Source organism: Myxine glutinosa, chromosome 2, assembly GCF_964187855.1.
Source record: "Myxine glutinosa chromosome 2, kmMyxGlut1.1, whole genome shotgun sequence".
NCBI lineage: Eukaryota > Metazoa > Chordata > Myxini > Myxiniformes > Myxinidae > Myxine > Myxine glutinosa.
In genome coordinates, this window is record NC_136262.1 from 10,110,504 (window position 1) to 10,133,110 (window position 22,607).

General features: G+C 44.9%; 1 protein-coding gene across 4 annotated transcripts in view; it reads right to left on the bottom strand.

The window, feature by feature from the left end:
• The window catches only part of SEPTIN7 (septin 7), a 158,693-nt gene that overhangs the window by 124,889 nt on the left and 11,197 nt on the right, over nucleotides 1-22,607 (bottom strand). For all 4 annotated transcript variants that reach the window (XM_068108749.2, XM_068108751.2, XM_078772973.1 and 1 more), the window contains exon 3: nucleotides 19,951-20,057. In XM_068108749.2, coding sequence (XP_067964850.2) covers nucleotides 19,951-20,057 — 107 coding nt within the window. The remainder of the gene's footprint in view (nucleotides 1-19,950; nucleotides 20,058-22,607) is intronic.

Consider the following 22,607-nt stretch of genomic DNA (forward strand, 5'->3'; position numbering starts at 1 on the left):
ATGGCCAGTTACAACAGCCAGGAGCGTGCAAGAGCTGCAACCTGGTATGAGGCCACAAAAAGCTTCATCGAACTTCGAAGTGAAACGACGTCTTCGAACGGAGTTTGGTCGAAGCTGCCAAGCAATGCATCAATTCTGCGATGGCACACAAGTCTGATGGAAAGGGGCGATGTTCACGACTCCTTCTGGGAGATCACTGATGAAATGCGGCAGAAAACCTGCTCGAATACGAGCAGAGACCGTTCCGAGTGATCGAAAATGGCGGCAGCCATATCGAGACCCATAACTACATTTGTATCAATTATTTTTTAATGAAATTTTCACACAATAAATGGGGAACATTTGTCTATAAGTGCTGCAAATTACAAGTAAATCGGTTCACGCAACACAGAGTTATTCAAAAACAAAATAGTACGTCGTATGTCAATCACCCTGGATAAATAAATAACCAGACCCAATCACATATCTCACCAGTAATTGCCTGGAAAAAGATGACCGTTTGTTACCTTCCCTCCCAGGTATCTGCTGTTCTTAAAGGTATTATTCTCGCTTTACAAAGTGCAGAAGCGTCTGGAAAAGCATGATCAAGCATCGGTGCAGACACACCAAACTATTCATTCAGTGCTATTACAGAGATGAAGTGACAACAAACTTGTATAATGTCTGCGGACTACAAAGGAAACCATCGAAACGCAACACCTGAAACGAAAACATCAGTGCTGAAAATACAGGGTTTCAAAGCAACAAACATTCTTCGCACATCTCCAAAATAAGAGAGACAAACATCCGTCCCAAATGGAATTACGAACTTTAAATCATTGAGATGGAATAGCATTAACCCAACAGGGAAGCTCAAGGCCAACTTGTAAAAACCTGCGGTTTGTAACGCGGAAAAACAATATTACGGCCTGCCCAGGTAAGTCTTGGATTTCCTTTTGTGAAACAATCGTCAATATTCACAAGAAAAAGATAATGAAACCCCTTCGACAAGATTTACCATCACGTGACATTCCACATCAAAGCCTCACCGCGTTTAGTGTCCCGAATCAACTGGATCGCTTCCCTGCCCTTCGTAAAATACGAACCCCATCGGTAGCAAGTGGCTCACAGGTGAGTTCACACACTCGAGGTATATTTCTCCATAAAAGCCAGCTGGTTACTTCACCTACGGAGCAGGACCCTGCAAGGTCTTATCGTGAAAAAGATGACACGTCGGAAAAACAAAATAACATGGATTTCAAGTTTGGCCCATTTTAATTGAAAGAAAAATAATGAGGCCCATGTATCGTTTTGTTTATTAAATTAATCAATGTAAATGATCCTCGAACCGTGTGAGAATTAAAACGGGATCTTGTAACATCACGGAGGGCAGGACGTGCACCACCAATCCCATCCGTTCGGAGAGCGAAGCACAAGTCGGACCTCGCTGTGCTCTACAAACACACCTTTCTCACTGAACACCGACCTACTTTCACTACAAGTGCGGAAAACCCTGCGAAAGGACAAGAACTTGGAGTTAAGTTCAAGCAAATAAAATTCCACTTTAAAATATCTGGATCATAGTCAGTCTTCTTCTTCTTCTTCTTCTTCTTCTTCTTCAGGATCATAAATAAATTTTTCCTACATCATGGAAAGTTTACGTGCGAGTTTGTACCCGTGTAACTTGGTTAGTTAATACAAGGAACGGCAAGAACAGGAGGACACAACAGGAAAAAAAATGATACATCACACGAGATCAAGGCATTCCGAGGCAAGTCCTCAGATGGGAACAAGAAACAGGCCAACCCAGAAAAATTAACACCACTCCAAGCCAATTGAACAAACTTTTTGGAAATATCCTTCAAAACGTTCTCCTCCCAAGGCAGCAGATCCAACTAACTCAAGAGTACTTGGTAGAGTGCATACCTCCAGCAGGCTGAACAGTACGTTTTGTAGGTCAATGATAGGCCGGATCTGGATTCGGACCTGAACCAAAATCTAATCGGCTTGTTCTTGTTGCCGAACCAACTCATCCACCAAGTTTTGTCATAATCCACCCACAATTTTTTGAAACATCGTGCTCTGTATCGTTTTTGGCCCGATCACTCAATTATGGTGAAGAATTTTTTTTTTTTTTGTATACTGAATCGAGGCTCGTGAAAGAGCTGACATTTACTTCACAAACAAATCAACCAGACAAACAAAATACACAAAAAGAGGGAGCGGAAGACAAGAGAAGGGGAAGCACACAAACACTTGAGAGCACACAACATTTAAGAGCAGGGAGATGTGTGGGAGGGAGAGGGCTTGGGGGAAGGAGGCGTGGGAAGGGGGGGGGGGGGGTGGGAGAAGTATAAAACACAAGGGCACCAAGGACTTCCAGGACAGAAGTTGGTATTTCAAAAAGAGTATTTGGGGTGAAATTATCGGGGATAGAAAAGATCAAGGTTTTGGATGGGGGAAGATAAGAGATGGTGGTGAACAGCTGTTTTAAAGACCTGGAGGGTGGAGTGGGATTGAAGAGAGTGAGGGAGTTTGTTCCAGAGGCGGGAGAAAAGAGGAATGAAGGAGTGAAGGTGAGCAGAGAGTCTTGATTTTGGCAGTTTAACCATAAGAGGGTTGCAGGCAGATCTTGTGCGACCTGCAGTAATATTTGCGGGACAGAGCCCAGAGAGAGCTGGGGGGGCAAGGCCAGAGAGGAGTCGGTAGAAGACGGAAAGACCACCAACCTGCCTGCGGTGAGTGAGTGAGAGGCCCTTGGAGTTAGCTTCATCGCGGGAGATTCCAATGATTCTGAATGCTTTGCTTTCAACAGCGTGAAGACGAGCTAGGTGTGAGGCAGGAGCACCAGCCCAGAGGGGAGAGCAGTATTCCATTGAGCTGCGGATGAAAGCCTTGTACGTGGTGAGGAGCTCAGGTGTGCCAAGGAAGGACTTCGCACGACGGAGGATGCCCAGTCGGCGACTGGCCTTGGAGGCCAGATTTGAAATGTGGTTTTCCCAGGAAAGATCATGGCAGATAGTGAGACCCAAAAGTTTGAGTGACAGAATTTCTTGGAGAGGATTATTCAGAAAGTAGATGGGAGGGTTGTCCAGTCGGTCTTTTCGGAGAGACATCGTAAGAGTGTGAGATTTGTCAGGATTAAAGACATGTTCCACTTGTTTGCCCAGTCTGTGATTTTGTCCAGGTCTGCAGAGAGTGAGGAGGCTGCAGACTGCCGATCTGAGGGATGAAGAATGGAGCGACAGAGAGTAGAGTCATCAGCAAAGAGATAGAGAGGATTTTCAAGAGAGTCGGAGAGATCATTGATGAAGACCAGAAAAAACACAGGGCCCAGAACACTGCCTTGGGGAACTCCAGCCTGAACAGGAAGAGGAGATGAGAGAAACCCATTCAGGGCCACACGTTGACTACGACTAGAGAGGAAGTCCGCCAGCCATGCGTGGAGATTTCCATGGATCTGGATTTCCATGGATTTCCATGGATCTGATTACTTCACAATTCAAAAAATACTCCTTTCTGGATCTGAATTCGGATCTTCACCAAAATCTAATCAATTCGTCCTTGTCAGACGCACAACCGGTCCAACAAATTTCATCCAAATCCGGCCCTAACCAAGATATCCTGCTATATATCGGTTTCGACCCAATCATTCAATGGTGAAGAATTAATTGAGAATTTAAAAAATTCTCGTATCTGGATACGTATCCAGATCTTCACCAAAATCGAAATGATTAGTCCTCGCCACACACTCACAACCCGTCCACCAAGTTTCGTCTAAATCTGTCTACAACTTGTTGAGATATCCTGATATGCATCGTGTTTGGCCCGATCTCCCAATGGTGAAGAATCACTTAAAAAATTATATTAGCCGGATCCGAATCCGGATCCGGATCCGGATCTTCACCAAAATCTAATCATTTAGTCCTCGTCAGACACACTACCTCTCTGCCAAATTTCGTCCAAATGCATTCACAAGTTTTTGAGATATCTTGTTCACAGACAGACAGACAGACAGGATAATGAACCCCTTCGAAAACAGAAACAGAAACATAACCTCCACCTCCCTTCAGTGGCGGAGGAAATAATGATGATTTTTGTGCTTTCTTCTGTTGAACAAGCATTGGATTTAAACCAAAGTGGCAGTGACAAAATGCTCTCCAGAATATGAAACCAAGTGTTCAGTTTTGCAAGAAGAAAAAGTCTTCATGGAACGGGCATGCCTCGAGAAGTGTCATCAGACTCATCACCAACATACTTCAGATGGGTTCTTGTTGTTGTGAGAAGACAAAAGAGCGTCTGAGCAAAGCGAATAAAAAGACGAACACCAGCAGACTGGTGATTCAAACATATGTGAGTATGCACATCAAAATCTTTAAAGGGAATAAACTAAAACTTGGAATCAACTAGCAGGTGTTGCCCGGTGCCATCCTAATCCTGTTGGCATTTTGAAGAAATCAAATTTTTCCCACAAAATAACAATTTTGCTCTAAAGACACACATAAGCAAATATTTTGACCAACAAAAAATAGTTTTACCAATTGTTGGCTTAGCCTGGTGTTGGCTTAGCGGTTAGGGCGCAGGCTTGGGATCCTAGGATCCTGGGTTCGAATCCCGGTCGATCGCTGAATTAACGGCAGGGGAATTGACTCAGCCTGTCATCCTTTCGAGGTCGGCAAATTGAGTACCAGCTTGCTGGGATGAATGATCCCGGTGTGTACACCGATTTAGAATAGGTACACCGTATCCCTGCGCATCGTAAGAGGCAATTAAGGGTTGGCGTCAGGAAGGGCATCCGGCCATAAAAACATTGCCTCAAACAGGGAACCATGATCGTCATGGGGCCCGCAAGGCTAACCCCCGCTCTAGCGGGGAAAAATGGCCTTAAAACGATCATTCATTCATTCATTCATTCATTCAATCAAATGTGGTGAGCTCAACAATTGTCCATTTTGAATGAGCCTGACCCTCCAAGAGGAATGAGGAAGAGTTGGAACTGTCTGAGCTTGTGAATCATAGAAACAAGGAATATTGGATACGTTGCTGATTTAACCGAGGTTAGGAGTGAAATAGAGGATTAGGGAGACGAAGTCATGAAATGTCCGTCGTCCACATTGACAAACCCCATAAACCAATGTGATTGCTGTTGTGGACGTACAGTCGTACACCTTGCAATCCCGGCCACAAATCGCTCACTCTGCAATGGTAATACGTCATGAAGACAAAAGGTGAGTGAACACACATCATGTCGCCCACTTCACAATACAATGTGGGTTTTTAATCATTGTCCTTGGAAACCGGGCCCAGTAGGACACGAGTGTAGGTTTGACAACCGGTGATTAGACGAACCACGTGACCAAGAGCAAATCATTGGTACAAACCCAACACGCAAGGCATCACGTGCGTGTGCCAGTCACTATGAGATGATGTAACCACCCTATGGGTAATTGGCCAGCAATGCTAAAGTTGAACCTTTTGTGGGAAAAAAAAAAATCATTCCTCGTGGAGCGCACACATCATATTTATTTAATTTTCTCTACTTTCTTGCAGACTTCATTAAAATTTCGAGCTCATCCATTTGTTTTTAAAATTAAGGGGAATGGCAACTTCCATATCCTCATGACTCCTGATGTGTCTGAATTATATCAGTTTGCATTTTGACTTCCTGCTTCCATCACTTCCGCTTTCCACTGCTTTGTCATTTTGTGTTTTTAAAAACAGTATATTAATGGCTTCCCTTAAACCCACAATCATGAAGAGCGCTAGATTTCAGATTTTTACAATCACAATTATTACGGCAAGACGAATGAAGCTACGACAGGTAATCTTGTACCTGATCTCGGGAGGAAGAACGTGGACAACTAGAGAGTTCATCGAACACGTGGCCCAGCGCAGTTTTGAGAAGCAAGGACATGGGCGGGGTCTGCGAGCGACAAATTTGATTGGTCATGGCCACGTAAAATGCCATTATATTTTGACCAATTGGAGCTAAACGAAAGGTTTTTGAAAGTTCCAAAAAGGTGATTTGTATCCTACAATGTTAAAGTTTAGAATTAAATTTAAATAAAAATAAAGATTTCAACGATTATAGAAAAAAAAAAAATTTCTGAAGTTCACCGCCGTTGATGCAGTGACTATTACAACACCTTACTTAACGGGTTATGTAGGTTAGTTCATTATTCCTGTCGTTTGTGTCCTTTATGACGTCTCCAAACCTCTTGGTAAGTGTGACCGTAACGCGCGTGTTTGGACCCGGAAACAGAATTATCAGAAGGATCATGTTATTACCCAACCCTTGTGGGGTATATTGATCACAGTAGATCTTCGCTCAGTGCTGTAAGTAAAACTTACCTCACAGATGTTGGGATTCCTCCAAATTTTTGTTTAATGTTATAAACGGCATTAGCGACTATTTAAAAAGCTAATAGCCGGCGAAGCCAGTGTTGTGAATGAACGCGTACGTATTATGTTGAAAAGCCAGATGTTGCTGGATCCTTTGAGAATTCCAAGCTTTGACGCACCAAATCACTCAATGGAGGCCGCCATCTTGCGGATGCGGAAGTATGCATAAAAATTGCGAAAAAGTTCAAAAGGAGTTTGTTTCACCCGTCTTTTTTTTGATTCACAATCTTATGCACCTCTAATTTGTAATTACAATACTTTAAGACCAACCTCGTTCCCCGGGCCCGCACGGGCCTGGTTATCTTCAACGAAAATCGTCACCAAACACCGGAACCAATGAGATTCGAGCATTTGAAAAAAAAAATCAAAAAGCTTATTAGTTTCGGAGGGTGAAAACGGCGTCAAATATTCTAAAATTGACGAAGAATTCTTTTTTGGAAATCTCGTGGCCGTAGGGGATAGTTTTTAACGGCCGGAAATATCCGAAGTCGAGACGGAATTCACCGAATTAATCAAGAAAGAAATTTTATAAATTTTAATCTCATCCAGAATGCAAATGGTGTCATTTTGAACTAGGTACGGTACCGACAACACCTACCTACTACCAACTCCCTAACCTACTGATGCCATAGTGATGGGTAAAATAGTGGCAAGAGGTTTTGGCTTCGCCGGCTCATTGCGGCTTTGCAGTCGGGTACTAGTAATATGTTTATGGTTTATAATATTTTACAAGCCCGGCTTCGCCGCTGTTAGACTTCCTGTCTTGTTGTTATCCTCTTGGTAAGCCGTGACGTAACGCGCCGCGTCATAATTCTGTTTCCGGGTCCAAACGCACGCGTCGTCACGGCTTACCAAGAGGAAAACAAACAGTTTCCAGTTTCCTGTTTCCAAAGGTCAGTTTCTTGTTTGGAATGATTTTCAATTTTGTTTTGCCAGACAGGTAGAGAGTAAAAAAAATGTATCTAAATCCTCTGTCCATACACGATCGAGACTCTCCACCTCTTCTTCTTCTTCTTCTTCCCGTTTTTGTACACAAGGTCAAGGCCCATGACAGAGCTAGAATACTGAACAGATCAAGACAAAAGAACAAAAGGAACAGAAGAGAGAGGGGGAAACACCAAGAGCAGGGTTGAAGGACAAAATAGAGTGAGACTCGGAGATTTGGACAAACAATGGGTGTGGGGAGGAATGATGGTACGGAAGGACGCATGTGGTGGACAAGATGGAAACAGAAGCAAACTCACAGGAAGGAAAAAAAACTGGAAATTTGGAAGCAGGTTGGATGGGGAAGGAAGATCAATGGGGTAGAAAAATAAATAAATCATAGTTTTGGATTATCTGAGATGGTGGTAAAAATTAATGGGTTTTTTTGTCCAAGCGAAGAGGGATTAATAGGATAACATTGAGGAGGTAAAACAAAATATATGGGAAGAAAGAAGCAAAACGAGGAATACGGAAAAAAAAGGGATACGGCATTTTCAAAGTTGCTATCCGAGGAGCGGCGAAAGTAGGCCTTGAACAACACGAAAACGAATTTGACAATTACAGCACAAACAAGATCCGGGACAACACGGAGAATTGAATGGGATATAAAACAACACAAGGAACAAGAAAAACGCGACAAATCCGGTCCCTTTTACCCACGTGTTTTGTAAGGCCCCCTCCTTCCTTCAAACCTCTGCCCTGTCTTCGATCACACAACTCTATGTTTGTCCTCTTTTTCATTTCACCTCCACCAAAACCTTTTACTTTCCGTCAGTGTTAGACAGACCTGATATATGCAGTATAATACACATCAGTGTTAACCGAGACAGGCCCGATTCTGGTATTATTGGTGGTGGCCCTGTGTTGGTTCCTCCATTCCCACCAAGACATGCCCCTTGCTGGTCATCCCCAACCCTACATAGTACATTTGGCTTTGTGTTCCTCCATAAATTGATCTAAAGCCCCCACCCCCCCCCCCCCCCACACCTCCAAATTCTACGTTTCCATTTATGAGGCCATCTCCACAAACACCGACACTCTCCTCTTCACTCTTCCTTAAATTGCCACCATGCAAGGCCCACACAAGTTAGTACAGGACCAAGCAGCCAAATCATTCTGTGAAACAACTGGAGTTACTCAATTTGTTTCTTTTAAAATAAATCTCCCCAAATGGCAACCTTTCACTGCTGGGCCTCATCAACAACAACAGGTATTTTAAGGCCATTTTCCCAGCGGGGGTTAGCCTTGCGGGCCCCATGACAATCTTCTCCATTTTGCCCTATTTTCTGCATCTCCCCTTGTTAACCCCCTTGCCGGCATTTCTTCTTCCACCATCTCTTTAGCCAAGTCTTTCTCGGTCTTCCCCGTTCTCTACTCCCTTCTAAATTCATTTCCATCACTCTTCTCAACCAGTCACTTTCATCCTTCCTCAACACATGACCAAACCATCTCAATTCTCTTCACAGCATCCATCACAGGCTCTATTCCCATCATCTTTCGCAATTCATCACTTGTCTTCCTCTCTCTCAACGATACTCCGCACATCCAGCGAACCTTTCGCATTTCCACCCTTTCCAGCCTTCGTTGCTGCTCTACGTTCATCACCCATATCTCGCTTCCATAAATCATAACACTTCTCACACATGCAGCATACACCTTTCCCTTCAGCTTCACCGACACTCCCCTCCTCGTCAGCACGTCACTCAGTTCCCGAAACTTTTCATCTCACTCTAGCAAACGTTTCCGAGTCCGATCCACCTTCTCCATTCAGCATGTCTCCTAGGTAGCAAAGTGTTTTCGCACCTTCCAGCTTCATACCGTCTCCAAGATCCAACTGAACATTTCCTCCATCTGCAGCTCCCTCTGTGCACACCTTACACTTGAATGTAGCTGCCACACTGCTTAATGACCCTCTCAAACCACTACATTTTTGATGAACCCACTCAGCGCACATTGTACATTGAATGGAGTTCACTCCGACACCCTTCCTGCACACAGCACAGGGCCACTTCCCAGTTCTTTCCACCTCACCACATGCTTTACCACTTGCCATCACCTTCGTCTTTCCGATATTCACCTTCAGACCTTTTGTCTCCATACATTCCTTCCACTTGTTCATCTTCTCCTTCAGTCCATCCATACTTTCCACAATCAACACCAGATCATCTGCAAACAACAACTCCCACGGTAAACTATCCTTAACATTCCGAGCCAGCACCTCCATCACAGCTACAAATAGTAGTGGACTTGGTATCGACGACTGATGCACTCCCACCTTCACCTCAAACTCACCACTGTTCCCGTCCTTCGTCCTTCAGCTGTGCACGCTCTTTTGTACATTGCCATCACTACTCTGATCAACCATTCCTCCACTCCTAACTTCCTCAATGCCCATGTCACTACTTCACGTGGAACCGTATCGAATGCTTTCTCCAGATCAACAAACCCAAGAAACAACTTCTTCCTCTTCTCCATGTACTTCTCCTGCAACTGACTTACAATAAAAAGCGCGTCTGTCATTCCTCTTCCTGGCATAAATCCAAACTGCATTTCGTCGATCTTCACCTTCTTCCTTATCCTCCTCTCCAACACCCTTTCCAATACCTTCATTCCATGCTCCAATAACGTTGTCGCTCGATATGAGCCACAGTCCAGAGGGTCACCTTTCCCCTTGTATAGAGGGACAAGTGTACTCAGTTCCCAATGCACTGGAATGCGGCTATCTTTCATCACCAGATTACAGATATCTGTCATTCTCATCACACCCCAACTTCCTGCTGCCTTCAACATATCTCCCACAACTCCCGTCGGCCCTCCCGCTTTTCTACTCTTCAATGCTTTTATCGCTTTTATCCCTGGTGTTGGGCTAGCGGCTAGGGTGCTGGCTTAGGATCCAAGGATCCTGGGTTCGAATCCTGGTCGATCGCTGAATTAACGCCAGGGGGGTTGACTCAGCCTGTCATCCTTCCGAGGTCGGCAAATTGAGTACCAGTTCACTGGTAATTCCCTGTTTGTCGTTAAAGGTGGCAAAAAGGGTTGGCGTCAGGAAGGGCATCCGGCCATAAAACATTGCTTCAAATAGGGGACCGAAAAACAACAACAACCACAGTTCCCGAAAAAGGCCAACCCCCGCTTAGCGGGGAAAAATGGCCTCTAAAGGTGGTTTTTTTTCTTTTTTTTAATGCTTTTATCGCTTCCTCAACTTCCTTCTCAGTTATCTTCTCTGCCGGTCCTAAAACTGGGTTACTCTCTATGTTGCCATCCCATTCATTCTCTGCATTCAACAGCATTTCCATATATCTTTTCCATCTTCCTTTAATTTCATCTGGGTCCACAACGATTTGTCCCACTTCATCCTTCAAGCAACTCACCCCCATCACATCACACCTCTCTTTCGCTATCTGCTTTGCAATCCTGAATACCGCTCTCTGACCCTCTCCGAATCCAAGCGTTCTCCGAACATTTTCCTCCCTACCTCCTGCACCTTTTCTACCTCTTTCTTTGCAGTCTTCTTGGCTGCCTTATAACTTTCATGCTCTGCTTTTTCTGCTCCCGTACCCTTCGCCTTCTGCCACTCCTTGAACTTCTTCCTCTTCTCGTCAATCCTCTTTCCAACTTCATCATCCCACCACCATGTTTCCGAGTGCCTCGGTGGTCCTTTTGTCCATCCACATACCTCACCAACGGCTCCCAACAGACTATCTTTCATTGACATCCAACCTCTTTCAAGCTCAACCACATCATCCTCGACCCTACTCAGCCTCTCTTTTAATGCCTCCCTCACTGTCACCTCTTTCAACCTCCATGCCTTCATTCTCGGTTGGTACTTCACCTGCCGAGCTCTCCTCGCACCTTTCAAGCTTATGTCACAGACAACCAAGTGGTGCTGTGAAACAGACTCCTCCCCCGGGATCACCTTTGTGTCCCAGAGGTGCCCCCTATCTCGCCTGCGCACCATCAGGTAGTCAACGGTTGTCATCGACCCACCTGACGTGTATGTAACAAGCTTATTATCCTCTTTCTGGAACTGAGTATTACAAATCAACAAATCAGCTCCATCAGCAATCTCCAAAATCCTTTCACTTTCTCCATTTCTCACACCATATCCGTAACCCCCATGAACTCCCTCAAAACCGTCCATACTCCTTCCCACATGTCCATTTAGGTCTCCTCCGACCACAACAACTTCCTCATCTTTCACGTTTTCCATCAGCTTCTCTATCACACACCAGAACTTGTCCTTCTCTTCATCGCTTCGACCGACCTGCGGAGCATATCCCGAGATGACGTTCACCAAGAGCTTTCCAATCATCATCCTCCATCTACATACTCCATCTACATCTCGCTGTCTGATAATATGGACCAACTTCTATCTACTCATCCCAACTCTCTCTTCCTCATATGTGGTGATTTCAATTGTCACCATGCCAGTTGGCTGGGTGTGGGTACCTCTCTCACCAGCCATGGCTCCTCAGCAAAGCACTTCTGCGACTCACTGGGACTGACACAATCTGTCAATTTCCCGACCCGGATCTCAGTCAACGGCGCATCTTCTCTTCTGGGCTTGGTTATGACTAACTTCCCTGAAAATGTCTGCTGCTCTTCTTCTGCTCCAATCGGATCATCTGATCATGTCCTTGTTAAAGTGGACATCTCTCTGACCATTCTCAGGGAGACTGCTCAGCGTCGACGAGTCTGGCATTTCACTCAGGCCAACTGGCACAGTCTTCAAGCAGCCATCAATCATCTGGACTGGTCTCCCATCTCTACCACCTCTGACATCAACTCATCCTGGGAATTCTTCCAAAGTAAATTGCTTTTCTCATGCACAGATTTATCCCATCTCGTGTTCAGTTGTCATACCCTTCCTCCCGTCCATGGCACATGGAATCTTGTGGTGAGGCTGTTGCCCAGAAACAACTTGCCTTCGTCTCCTGGAAAGCAAATCCAACGGAAGGAAATCTCATTTCCTTTCACAAAGCCCAAAACAAGTGTGTGTCCACCCTCATGAGAGCCAGGAAACAATATCTCTCCGTTCTCAAGACCGAACTCTCTTATCTGTCTCCCTCTTCCAAATCCTGGTGGCGTCTGGTCAAATCTGTTTCTGGTGTTTGTTCCCCCTCCATCCCCTCCCTTACCTCAAACGGCTACACAGCTGACTCCGCACGTGAAAAAGCTGAATGCCTCAAGTCTGTGTTTGCCTCTAAATCTTGTGTCCCAAACCCATCCCTCTCTGTACCCACCGTACCCACCGTACCCAGTCGTACCCAGCTGCTCCTGGACTCTGTGTCCTTTCCTCCTGACAAGGTGGAAAAGTTTCTGTCAACCATCGACTCTGATTCTGCAACTGGACCTGACGGCATCAGCCCATGGGTCCTAAAATCATGTTCTTCCGCTCTTTCACTCTCTCTCTCTGTTCTCTTCATCCTCTCTTTTGCTCAAGGTCAACTGCCATCTGCTTGGAAATCAGCCAACATCACCGCTTTGCACAAAAAAGGTGCAAAAACAGATCCTAGCAACTACAGACCAATCAGCCCTCTCCCAATTATCAGCAAAGTCATGGAATCCATCATTGCTTCGGATATGAAATCTTTCCTCTTCTCCAATGGCTTGATCTCTGATCATCAATTTGGTTTCAGACCAGGTCACTCTACTCTAGACATGCTGCTTCTGCTGTCTCAACAATGGATGGAGGTCCTCAATGCCAAACAGGAAATTAGAGCTGCCTCTCTTGACATATCACGTGCCTTCGATACGGTCTGGCACCCCGCTCTGCTCACCAAACTCTCCTCCTTTGGTATCTATGGAAATCTCCACGCATGGCTGGCGGACTTCCTCTCTAGTCGTCGTCAACGTGTGGCCCTGAATGGGTTTCTCTCATCTCCTCTTCCTGTTCAGGCTGGAGTTCCCCAAGGCAGTGTTCTGGGCCCTGTGCTTTTTCTGGTCTTCATCAATGATCTCTCTGACTCTCTTGAAAATCCTCTCTATCTCTTTGCTGATGACTCCACTCTCTGCCGCTCCATTCCTCATCCCTCAGATCGGCAGTCTGCAGCCTCCTCACTCTCTGCAGACCTGGACAAAATCACAGACTGGGCAAACAAGTGGAACATGTCTTTCAATCCTGACAAATCTCACACTCTTACGATGTCTCTCCGAAAAGACCGACTGGACAACCCTCCCATCCACTTTCTGAATAATCCTCTCCAAGAAGGTCTGTCACTCAAGCTTTTGGGTCTCACTATCTGCCATGATCTTTCCTGGGAAAACCACATTTCCAAGCTGGCCTCCAAAGCCAGTCGCCGACTGGGCATCCTCCGTCGTGCGAAGTCCTTCCTTCGCACACCTGAGCTCCTCACCACATACAAGGCTTTCATCCGCAGCTCAATGGAGTACTGCTCTCCCCTCTGGGCTGGTGCTCCTGCCCCACACCTAGCTTGTCTTCACGCTGTTGAAACCAAAGCGTTCAGAATCATTGGAATCTCCCGCGATGACGCTATCTCCGAGGGCCTTTCACTTAATCACCGCAGGCAGGTTGGTGGTCTTTCCGTCTTCTACCGAATCCTCTCCGGCCTTGCTCCCCCAGCTCTCTCTGTGCTCTGTCCCCCAAATATTCCTGCAGGTCGCACAAGATCTGCCTGCAACCCTCTTATGGTTAAACTGCTAAAATCAAGACTCTCTGCTCACCTTCACTCCTTCATTCCTCTTTTCTCCCGCCTCTGGAACAAACTCCCTCACTCTCTTCAATCCCACTCCTCCCTCCAGGTCTTTAAAACGGCTGTTCACCAACATCTCTTATCTTCCCCAATCCAAAACCTTGATCTTTTCTACCCCCGCTAATTTCACCCCAAATCCACTTTTTTGAGGTGACTTTTGACTTCTTTCCTGGAAGTCCTTGGTGTCCTTGCGTTTTATACCTATCCTGCCTCCCCCCAGGCCCTCTCCCTCCAAAAACATCTCCCGATGTCCCTGCTCTCAAATGTTGTGTTTGTGTGCTTCCTCCCCTTCTCTCCCCATCTTGTCGACCGCTCCCCTTTTTATATACTTTGTTTGCTTGTTTGTTTGATTTGTTTGTTTGATAAATGTTAGCTCTTTCACAAGCCTCGACTCTGTATACAAAAAAAAAAATCCACCATCCAAGAGCTTTCGAATGGGCCTCATCATGTGAAGCTTTTCCTCAAACTTGTCCTGCTCCTCCTCAGCTCCTCAAAGCACTTCTGACCGTATATTGGTAAAGGTGGGCATCACTTTGACAGTTATCAGGGAATGCCAAGGCTAATACCCATGCTCTCCAGTCAAGAATGGTCCATCATCCCATAAGCTCCCAACATTACCGACTCCTGGAACTTTGTCTACAATGGACAAATCTCTCCTTCACAAGTTCATTCCACCCTCCATTCCAACTTTTCTTACTTTCCAATCATCTTGACCTTGATAAAGTAATCCATGTGGTGAGGCCATATATGATGTGAACAACTCCCATTCTCATCCTGGTAGGAAAACCATACCGATGGCAACCTGCAACCTACCTCTCTGCACAAGTTGGAAAAATCGTGTGCCTGACCAAAGAAGAGCAAGGGCCCAAATCAAGCTCGCCTGGGATCTAAATTTTCCAACCTCTTCCCATCTTTCAAAGCCTGGTGGGAGCTGGTCAGGTCTGTTTCTGGTACACATACCCCTTCCATACCCTTCCCTCCTCAAGCACAGCACGATTCAGGACACTACTCCAGAAAAAGGAAAAACAGAGTTCTTCCACTCTGTCTTCACTCAATATTCCAGGTCCCAAATCAGTACCTCCCTGTACCCACTTTTCCCCCATTACAAAATGTTTCATACAGCAGGTGGCATAGCAATTGGACTTCTTACACGCCATAGAAGAGGTTTCGTACTTAACTGTTGAGCTTTTCCAAAGCTGGGCCTGACAGCTCAAGTGATCAAACCTCCAAGAACTGTGCTCCATCGCCATCATCATACCTTCTTCTCCACTTCCTTTCGCTGGTCCTTCTTTGATCCGGAGCATCCTCCAATTTGGAAAGTTGCAAACACCCCTCCTATTCATAATAAAGGGTTGAAAATACACACCCTCGAACTAGAGGCCTATCAACCTTCTCCCTCATCATAAGCAAAGTAATAAAGACCACCATTGCAGCCAACCTCAGGAACTAGCTCTTCTCAAATTCTCTAATCTCTGACAAACAGTTGGGCCTCCAATCGATCAATGTTCATCCTTCCGACACAGCAGAGGGATGTAAGGGGTAGGGGTCATCCCTCTGGATATCTCTCAAGCATTAGACACTGTTTGGCATCTATCCTTGATTTCTAAATTGATGGTGATGCAACATCGAGCAGCGGAGGTCGGATTTGTGGAAAAAGTGGACAAACTATGTCTACTTTAAATTGTGTGTTACTCCATGAAGATCTATGTTAAATCTACTTTAATCCAGATGTTTAAGTCGATTACGTCTGCCACCGAAGGTGGACGGAGGTCATGTTTTCATCCATCTGTCTGTTTGTGAACAGGATATCAAAAGGTTGTGGACGGATTCGTACGAAATTTGGTGGAGAAGTTGGGTATGTGACAAGGACGAAATGATTAGATTTTGGTGAAGTTCCGGATCTGGATCCGAGAACGTTTTCAGCGATAGGGCTAAAAATGACATATAGCATGATATTTCAAAAAGTTGTGAACGGATTCGGTCGAAACTTGGTGGATGAGTTGGTTATGTGACAAGAACAAGCCGAATAGATTTTTGTTCGGGTCCGAATCGAGATCCGACCTATCAGTGGGAAACAAAACTGAAAACTGTTCAGCCTGGTTGGTGGAGGTGTGCGCTCTACCGAGTGACGTTCTAGTTTTAAATATTACAGGAAGGGACAATAAAAAAGTGAAGGTTGAGCTTTGCCTGCGTGTCGACCGACACTGAACAAATTACAAATTGCTGCCCTGACTACTTAGTCAAACATCAGGCCTCGCCATCCAGTTCATGAAAGATTTCAGCCAAAAACTTCCTATGGCCAATGCCACAAGAACATGGGAATAATGATAATGATAATAATAATAATAATAATAATGAATCAAAATGGCCAAAATTCTTTTTTATCCGGGCTGCGGCTTTGTCCTCGGAGGACCCGAACCGACGTTTCAGACCAAGCACTCACCTCCACATATTAGGATTTGATGGTCGCCACTAAAATATACTTCAGGTAATGGCTGGTTGGTAGCTACTCAACGCATAACACGAGCTCTATCATCCATAACACATGGTCAAACACCTTTTGTTTTTCAAAAAAAAACAACAAAATGGTGAGATACAAAACATGAACAAGCAAATGAGGCAAAAGGACCGAATATCAAAATCATATTCCTCCGAGGTAAACCTCATCATGCAACACTCTACCTGGGAAACACGAGGACAGGTTTTTAACATTCCGAACATCTCGGCTTTCTTCATCTTATCTTTAGCATATTGCTAAAGACAAAGACAGCCTGGTGTTGGCTTGGCGGTTAAGGTGCCGGCTTGGGATCCTAGGATCCTGGGTTCGAATCCCGGTCGATCGCTAAATTAACGCCAGGGGGGTTGACTCAGCCTGTCATCCTTCCGAGGTCGGCAATTTGAGTACCAGCTTGCTGGGATGAATGATCACGGTGTGTACCCCGGTTTAGAATAGGTACACCGTATCCCTGCGCATCGTAAGAGGCGACTAAGGGTTGGCGCCAGGAAGGGCATCCGGCCATAAAAACATTGCCTCAAACAGGGAACCATGATTGTCATGGGGCCCGCAAGGCTAACCCCCGCTCTAGCGGGGAAAATGACCTTAAAACGATCATGCATTCATATTTCATTCAAAGACAAAGACGAGTCAATTTAAAGGCAAACATGCTACGACAGTTCCGTGTCATGCACGTGGACATGCAATCATCGCAAAATCAAATGTGTGTGAAGATCTCTTATGGATCTGCCAGGGCACCTTTTGTCGAGCTGTGAGGTGGCTACACCTAAATACCCACAGATATGAAATCACAAGCTTTAACGTGTATTCTCCACCTTTACAAAAAGCAAGCAAACAATGAAATAAGAGGAACCACTACCATATACTTGTAGGTATAACCACAGCACGTCTACAATATACACAAGATGAACCTTGATGAATCAACCAGAGATATTCACCCCGACGTGTTTCCAAAATAGAAAATGGAAGTAAACAAAAGAAAAAAGAAAGAAAAAAAAGAGAAAGGGAAGTGAGGCACAAAATAAAGTTGCATAGAGAATGGCAGAAAACCATGGAAATAGACAATACGTCACTTTTCTTCCATCAAAAGTATTTTTTATCCACAAAAGGTTCAACTTTAGCATTCCTGGCCAAAGTCAATACCCTTAGGGTGGTTGCATCACCTCATACAGTGACTGACATACGCACATCGACACAAACGGAGGTGGATACTTTGAGATCTGGGAGGGCTTCATCGACCCTCTGAAACCCACATATAGAGATGACGACGACACGACACACACCACACAATTCTGACAACTCCCCCTACCAAAAGTCCTCCGCCCCCCCCCCCCCCCTCCTCCATAGACCCTCAACCTCCCAACTTTGTCCTATCTCTGCTTTCTCTCCACCCTACCTGCAACCCAAGACCTCAACCACCCCTCCCCCTTCCAAATTTGTCCCGGTTATGATGGAGGTTTTTCCATGTTGAAAGCATTTTCTCGTATGTTTGTATGTACGAGAAAGTCGACACTCCCTTTCAAAGTTTTCACCTTTTGTTACCTTGTAACCTGGAATTAAATTGCATTAAATCAGACTTTTTCCACCTTTATTTACACATTGTAACCCACAACTTCCAAGTGAAAAACAAATTCTACATATTTCAGAAAATTCATAAAAATAAACGAGAATAGCTTGGTTGGATAGGTGTGTGTGTGTGTGTGTGTGTGTGTGTGTGTGTGTGTGTGTGTGTGTGTGTGTGTGTGTGTGTGTGTGTGTGTGTGTGTGTGTGTGTGTGTGTGTGTATATATGCATGTATGCATGTAATAATGTAGGTATGTCGGCAAAACTGCAGTGATTGCATTTTGAATAAATTAAAATGAGTACACGAGAAGAATGAGAATGAGAAGATGAGATGAGAAAATGAGAAAATGAAAATGAGAAGCCTGGTGTTGGCTTAGCGGTTAGGGTGCCGACTTTGGATCCTAGGATCCTGGGTTCGAATCCGGTCGATCGCTGAATTAACGCCAAGGGGGGTTGACTCAGCCTGTCATCCTTCCGAGGTCGGCAAATTGAGTACAAGTTCACTGGTAATTCCCTGTGTGTCGCAAGAGGCGACTCACAGGGTTGGTGGCAGGAAGAGCATCCGGCTGTAAAACATTACTTCAAAAAGGGGACCACGGTCCCCGAAAAAGGCCAACCCCCACCATGCGGGGAAAAATGGCCTCTAAAGGTGGTTCTTCTTCTTTCTTCATTCCATTCTTTATTCAAAATAGAATTCCATGATACCGTTCGGGTCATGGTCGGAGCAATGCCAAGTGGAGCGCTCTCACCACCCCGAAAAAACTCAAAACCGTGCTATTCGTCATCAAACCTAAACTGAAATGACATTTGCCGTTTTCAAAGTGCACTTACAGCTTGCAAGCTTTCCACTGCATGAAAAACGACGACGGCTAAACCTGGTATTTAAATGGCCGGAGTCGTGCTTCAACCCGCCCATGTGAAATCCCAGTGATCGCACTGCCTATACACCACCCGAGTCATTCTCCGGACATTTCTATTCAGGAGCATTTAGTTCAAACGTGAAGACGCGTCACCGGCAGTCAACAAGTGGATTAAGATTATAAAAAGAACACGACATTCGCTGCACGTACGACAACTTCTGTTGCCAGTTGTTAAGCTTACAGATGCACATGAGCAAAGTCAAAATGCATTGTGTAATCGCCAAAGGAACGCACGACCGAGCCCAGAAACAGGCAAACACCAAGGCCTCCAACTGCAAACAAATAATTCAAACATTCCCGACGAGTGCTCCTAACAAGCTCCTAACAAATTCTACAGCCGGTCTTAAACGCCAGGAGGGCACGACCAAACGGTCCTGCACACGTCAGTAACTTCCCAACGGGAGCTCAAGATCAACCTACAAGAGGCAAACAAACGTGTCATTTTGACTTTTCAGGTCCGCAAGACGACAGCATTCCAATATAGTACGAGTATAAGAAAGACAAAGCAGCATGCAAACAAGGAAGACAAACTTGTACATCGGATAACATCACATCCTCAACTCGGAGTGCGTTACCAAACACACCAGCAGCAAGAGTGATCGTTATAAACTACAATATTATCGTTTTGAATATTTATTTTGCATAATTTACGAGATGTTATGAGATTTATACAATGTTTGCCCAACATCCACTCTCCTTCCACAATCTTGTATTCTCAGCTGCACTCCATCCTCGTTCCCCTAATCACCTTCAGGACCTTCCATTGGACGTCATCCTTTACCCTCGCTTCACACTACTCTGTCCCTCTAAAAAAACCACGGTGGGCAGATTCACCATTTGGTTGTTAGATCCATTCAAGAAAAAGAGTGCTGACCTTCAACGTTTTCTGGATACGCCGTGAAGGACCCGGAAACTCGGTGGAGTACAGATCGGTGAGGAAAAGCGAGTTGATTAGAGTCGACTTGCCGAGACCAGCCTCTCCTGCAGTCACAACACATGACAAATCAACCATAAGCCAAGTCAATACCAGTTTCTTTAACTTTATTTATGAATTTTAAGATTTAACTTCATTTAAGATTTAACTTTAATATAATATGAATCTTTATTGAAGATTTAACTTTATCATCCGCAGCTGAATGGAATACTGCTCTCCACTCTGGGCTCGTGCTCCTGCCTCGCACGGTTGAAACCAAAGCATTCAGAATCATTGGAATCTCCCGCGATGAAGCCAACTCCGAGGGCTCTCGCTTCTTTCTGTCTTCTACCAACACCTCTCCGGCCTTGCTTCCCCCCTGCTCTGTCTGTGCTCTGTCCCCCAAATATTCCTACAGGTCGCACAAGATCTGCCAGCAAGCCTCTGATGGTTAAACTGCCGAAATCTCGGCTCTCTGCTCACCTTCACTCCTTCATTCCTCTTTTCTCCCGCCTCTGGAACAAACTCTCTCACTCTCTTCAATCCCACTCCTCCCTCCAGGTCTTTAAAACAGCTGTTCACCTCCATCTCTTATCCTCCCCCATCCAAAACCTTGATATTTTCTACCCCCGTTAAAACACCCCAAATCCACCTCTTTCAATCCCCAACTTCTTTCCTGAAATACCTAGAAGTGTTCATTTGCTTTATACCATGTACCCCTCCCTTCTCCCTCAGCCCTCCCCCTTCCACAGATCTACCGACATCCTTGTTCTCCACTGTTGTTGTGCTTCCCTCTCTCTCCCTCTTGTCTCCGCTCCCTTCATTGCATGTTTTATGTGTCTGTGCATGTTTTCATGTCCAATGTGTTATCTCTTACACGAGCAACGATTCTGTATACAAAAAAACCCCAAAAAAACAAGAGCATTTCGTAGCAAAAAAATACAAGGAAATATAACTTGGGCGCATCCCCAAAAAAAGAAAGCAAAACAATTTTTTTTTTTGCACTTTTACAGTCACGGTCGCTATACCGTCGTACAACCACACGGTAGAGCATTTGGAAAGGATGAAACCAAGAACAGGTAGTTTACGCAAGGTACCTACGTGTGGATTCGTTTAACAAGATTCGGCCTCCAGTAGTTGAATACATTGGTTGATGTGTCTGGACATCCTGACCTTTGGATCCCCCAAAAAGCCTGCACTGTGTATGTAAAGGCTTTAAATTTCCTGACAATGCCAACAAAGTAGTTGTGCTCACGATGGTGCTCCAAGTTGGGAAAACTTCGATTGACACAAAATAAACGGCGACCAAAAATATGCCGATAATACAATGGTTTCTTCAAAAGATTGGCACGACCGAAGGTCTTGCTGAATGTCAAAGTCTGACACACACCGTGAAACCTTTTGGCACATGGAAAAAATTAAATTAAACAAAGAACTAGACTTTTTTTTTCTTTTTCTTTTTTTTTTAACTCAGAGTAAAGAAAACTAGAGGTTCCAGGGAACCTGAACTCAACTGGTCTATATCAATATGGTTAGAATATGCATAATAGAACCACAAACTATATCGTTTATATGTGCTAAAGAGGTACGGTAACGTTGAAGGTATCTCATGGTTAAACAGGAAACTAGAAAAAAATTGAGTTTTAAGTGAGGCATGAAAAGTAAAACTACAATTACTTTTCTCAGATTTCAGACTTGAATTTATTTAGAAAGACTTCGTCAAACAATATACATGTATGTAGTCTAGTAGGAAGACTAGGTCCCCCTGCACCCCCCGGAGATATACTTCTAATCAGTGTTTCTAGATTGGAAAAAATGTGTAGAAAATGACTAGCTATGGCCCCAAGCTGAAATAATGTCCCACATACCATTTTTATGCAAATTACTGCTGCCATTATCAAAAAAAGACTAGGTCCCCCTGCACCCCCCGGAGATATACTTCTAATCAGTGTTTCTAGATTGGAAAAAATGTGTAGAAAATGACTAGCTATGGCCCCAAGCTGACAAAATGTCCCACATACCATTTTTATGCAAATTACTGCTGCCATTATCAAAAAAAGACTAGGTCCCCCTGCACCCCCGGAGATATACTTCTAATCAGTGTTTCTAGATTGGAAAAAATGTGTAGAAAATGACTAGCTATGGCCCCAAGCTGAAAAAATGTCCCACATACCATTTTTATGCAAATTACTGCTGCCATTATCAAAAAAAGACTAGGTCCCCCTGCACCCCCCGGAGATATACTGAAACTGGCAGTGACTGGTGATTGAAATGCGGTGCCTTTTTGTGTTTCAGGTCGAGGTACGTGAACTCCCCACGATCTACAGCAACCAGGAAGAGACTGATACCAGGGTGGTTCTGTACCTCCATCATGCTGCTACCATCGGATACAAGAACGCTGTAGTCAGAACACCGGACACAGACATCCTCCTGATCCTGCTCCACCATGCCCACAACATCAAGCTGACGGTGTACCTGGATACAGGGTCAGGGAAGCATCGCCAACTTGTCAACGTCTCTGAGCTGGCAGAATCCCTGGGAGAGGACTACTGTGCCACTCTCCTGGGGTACTATGTGTTCAGCGGAGAAGACTGCACCAGTGCCTTCAAAGGGAAGGG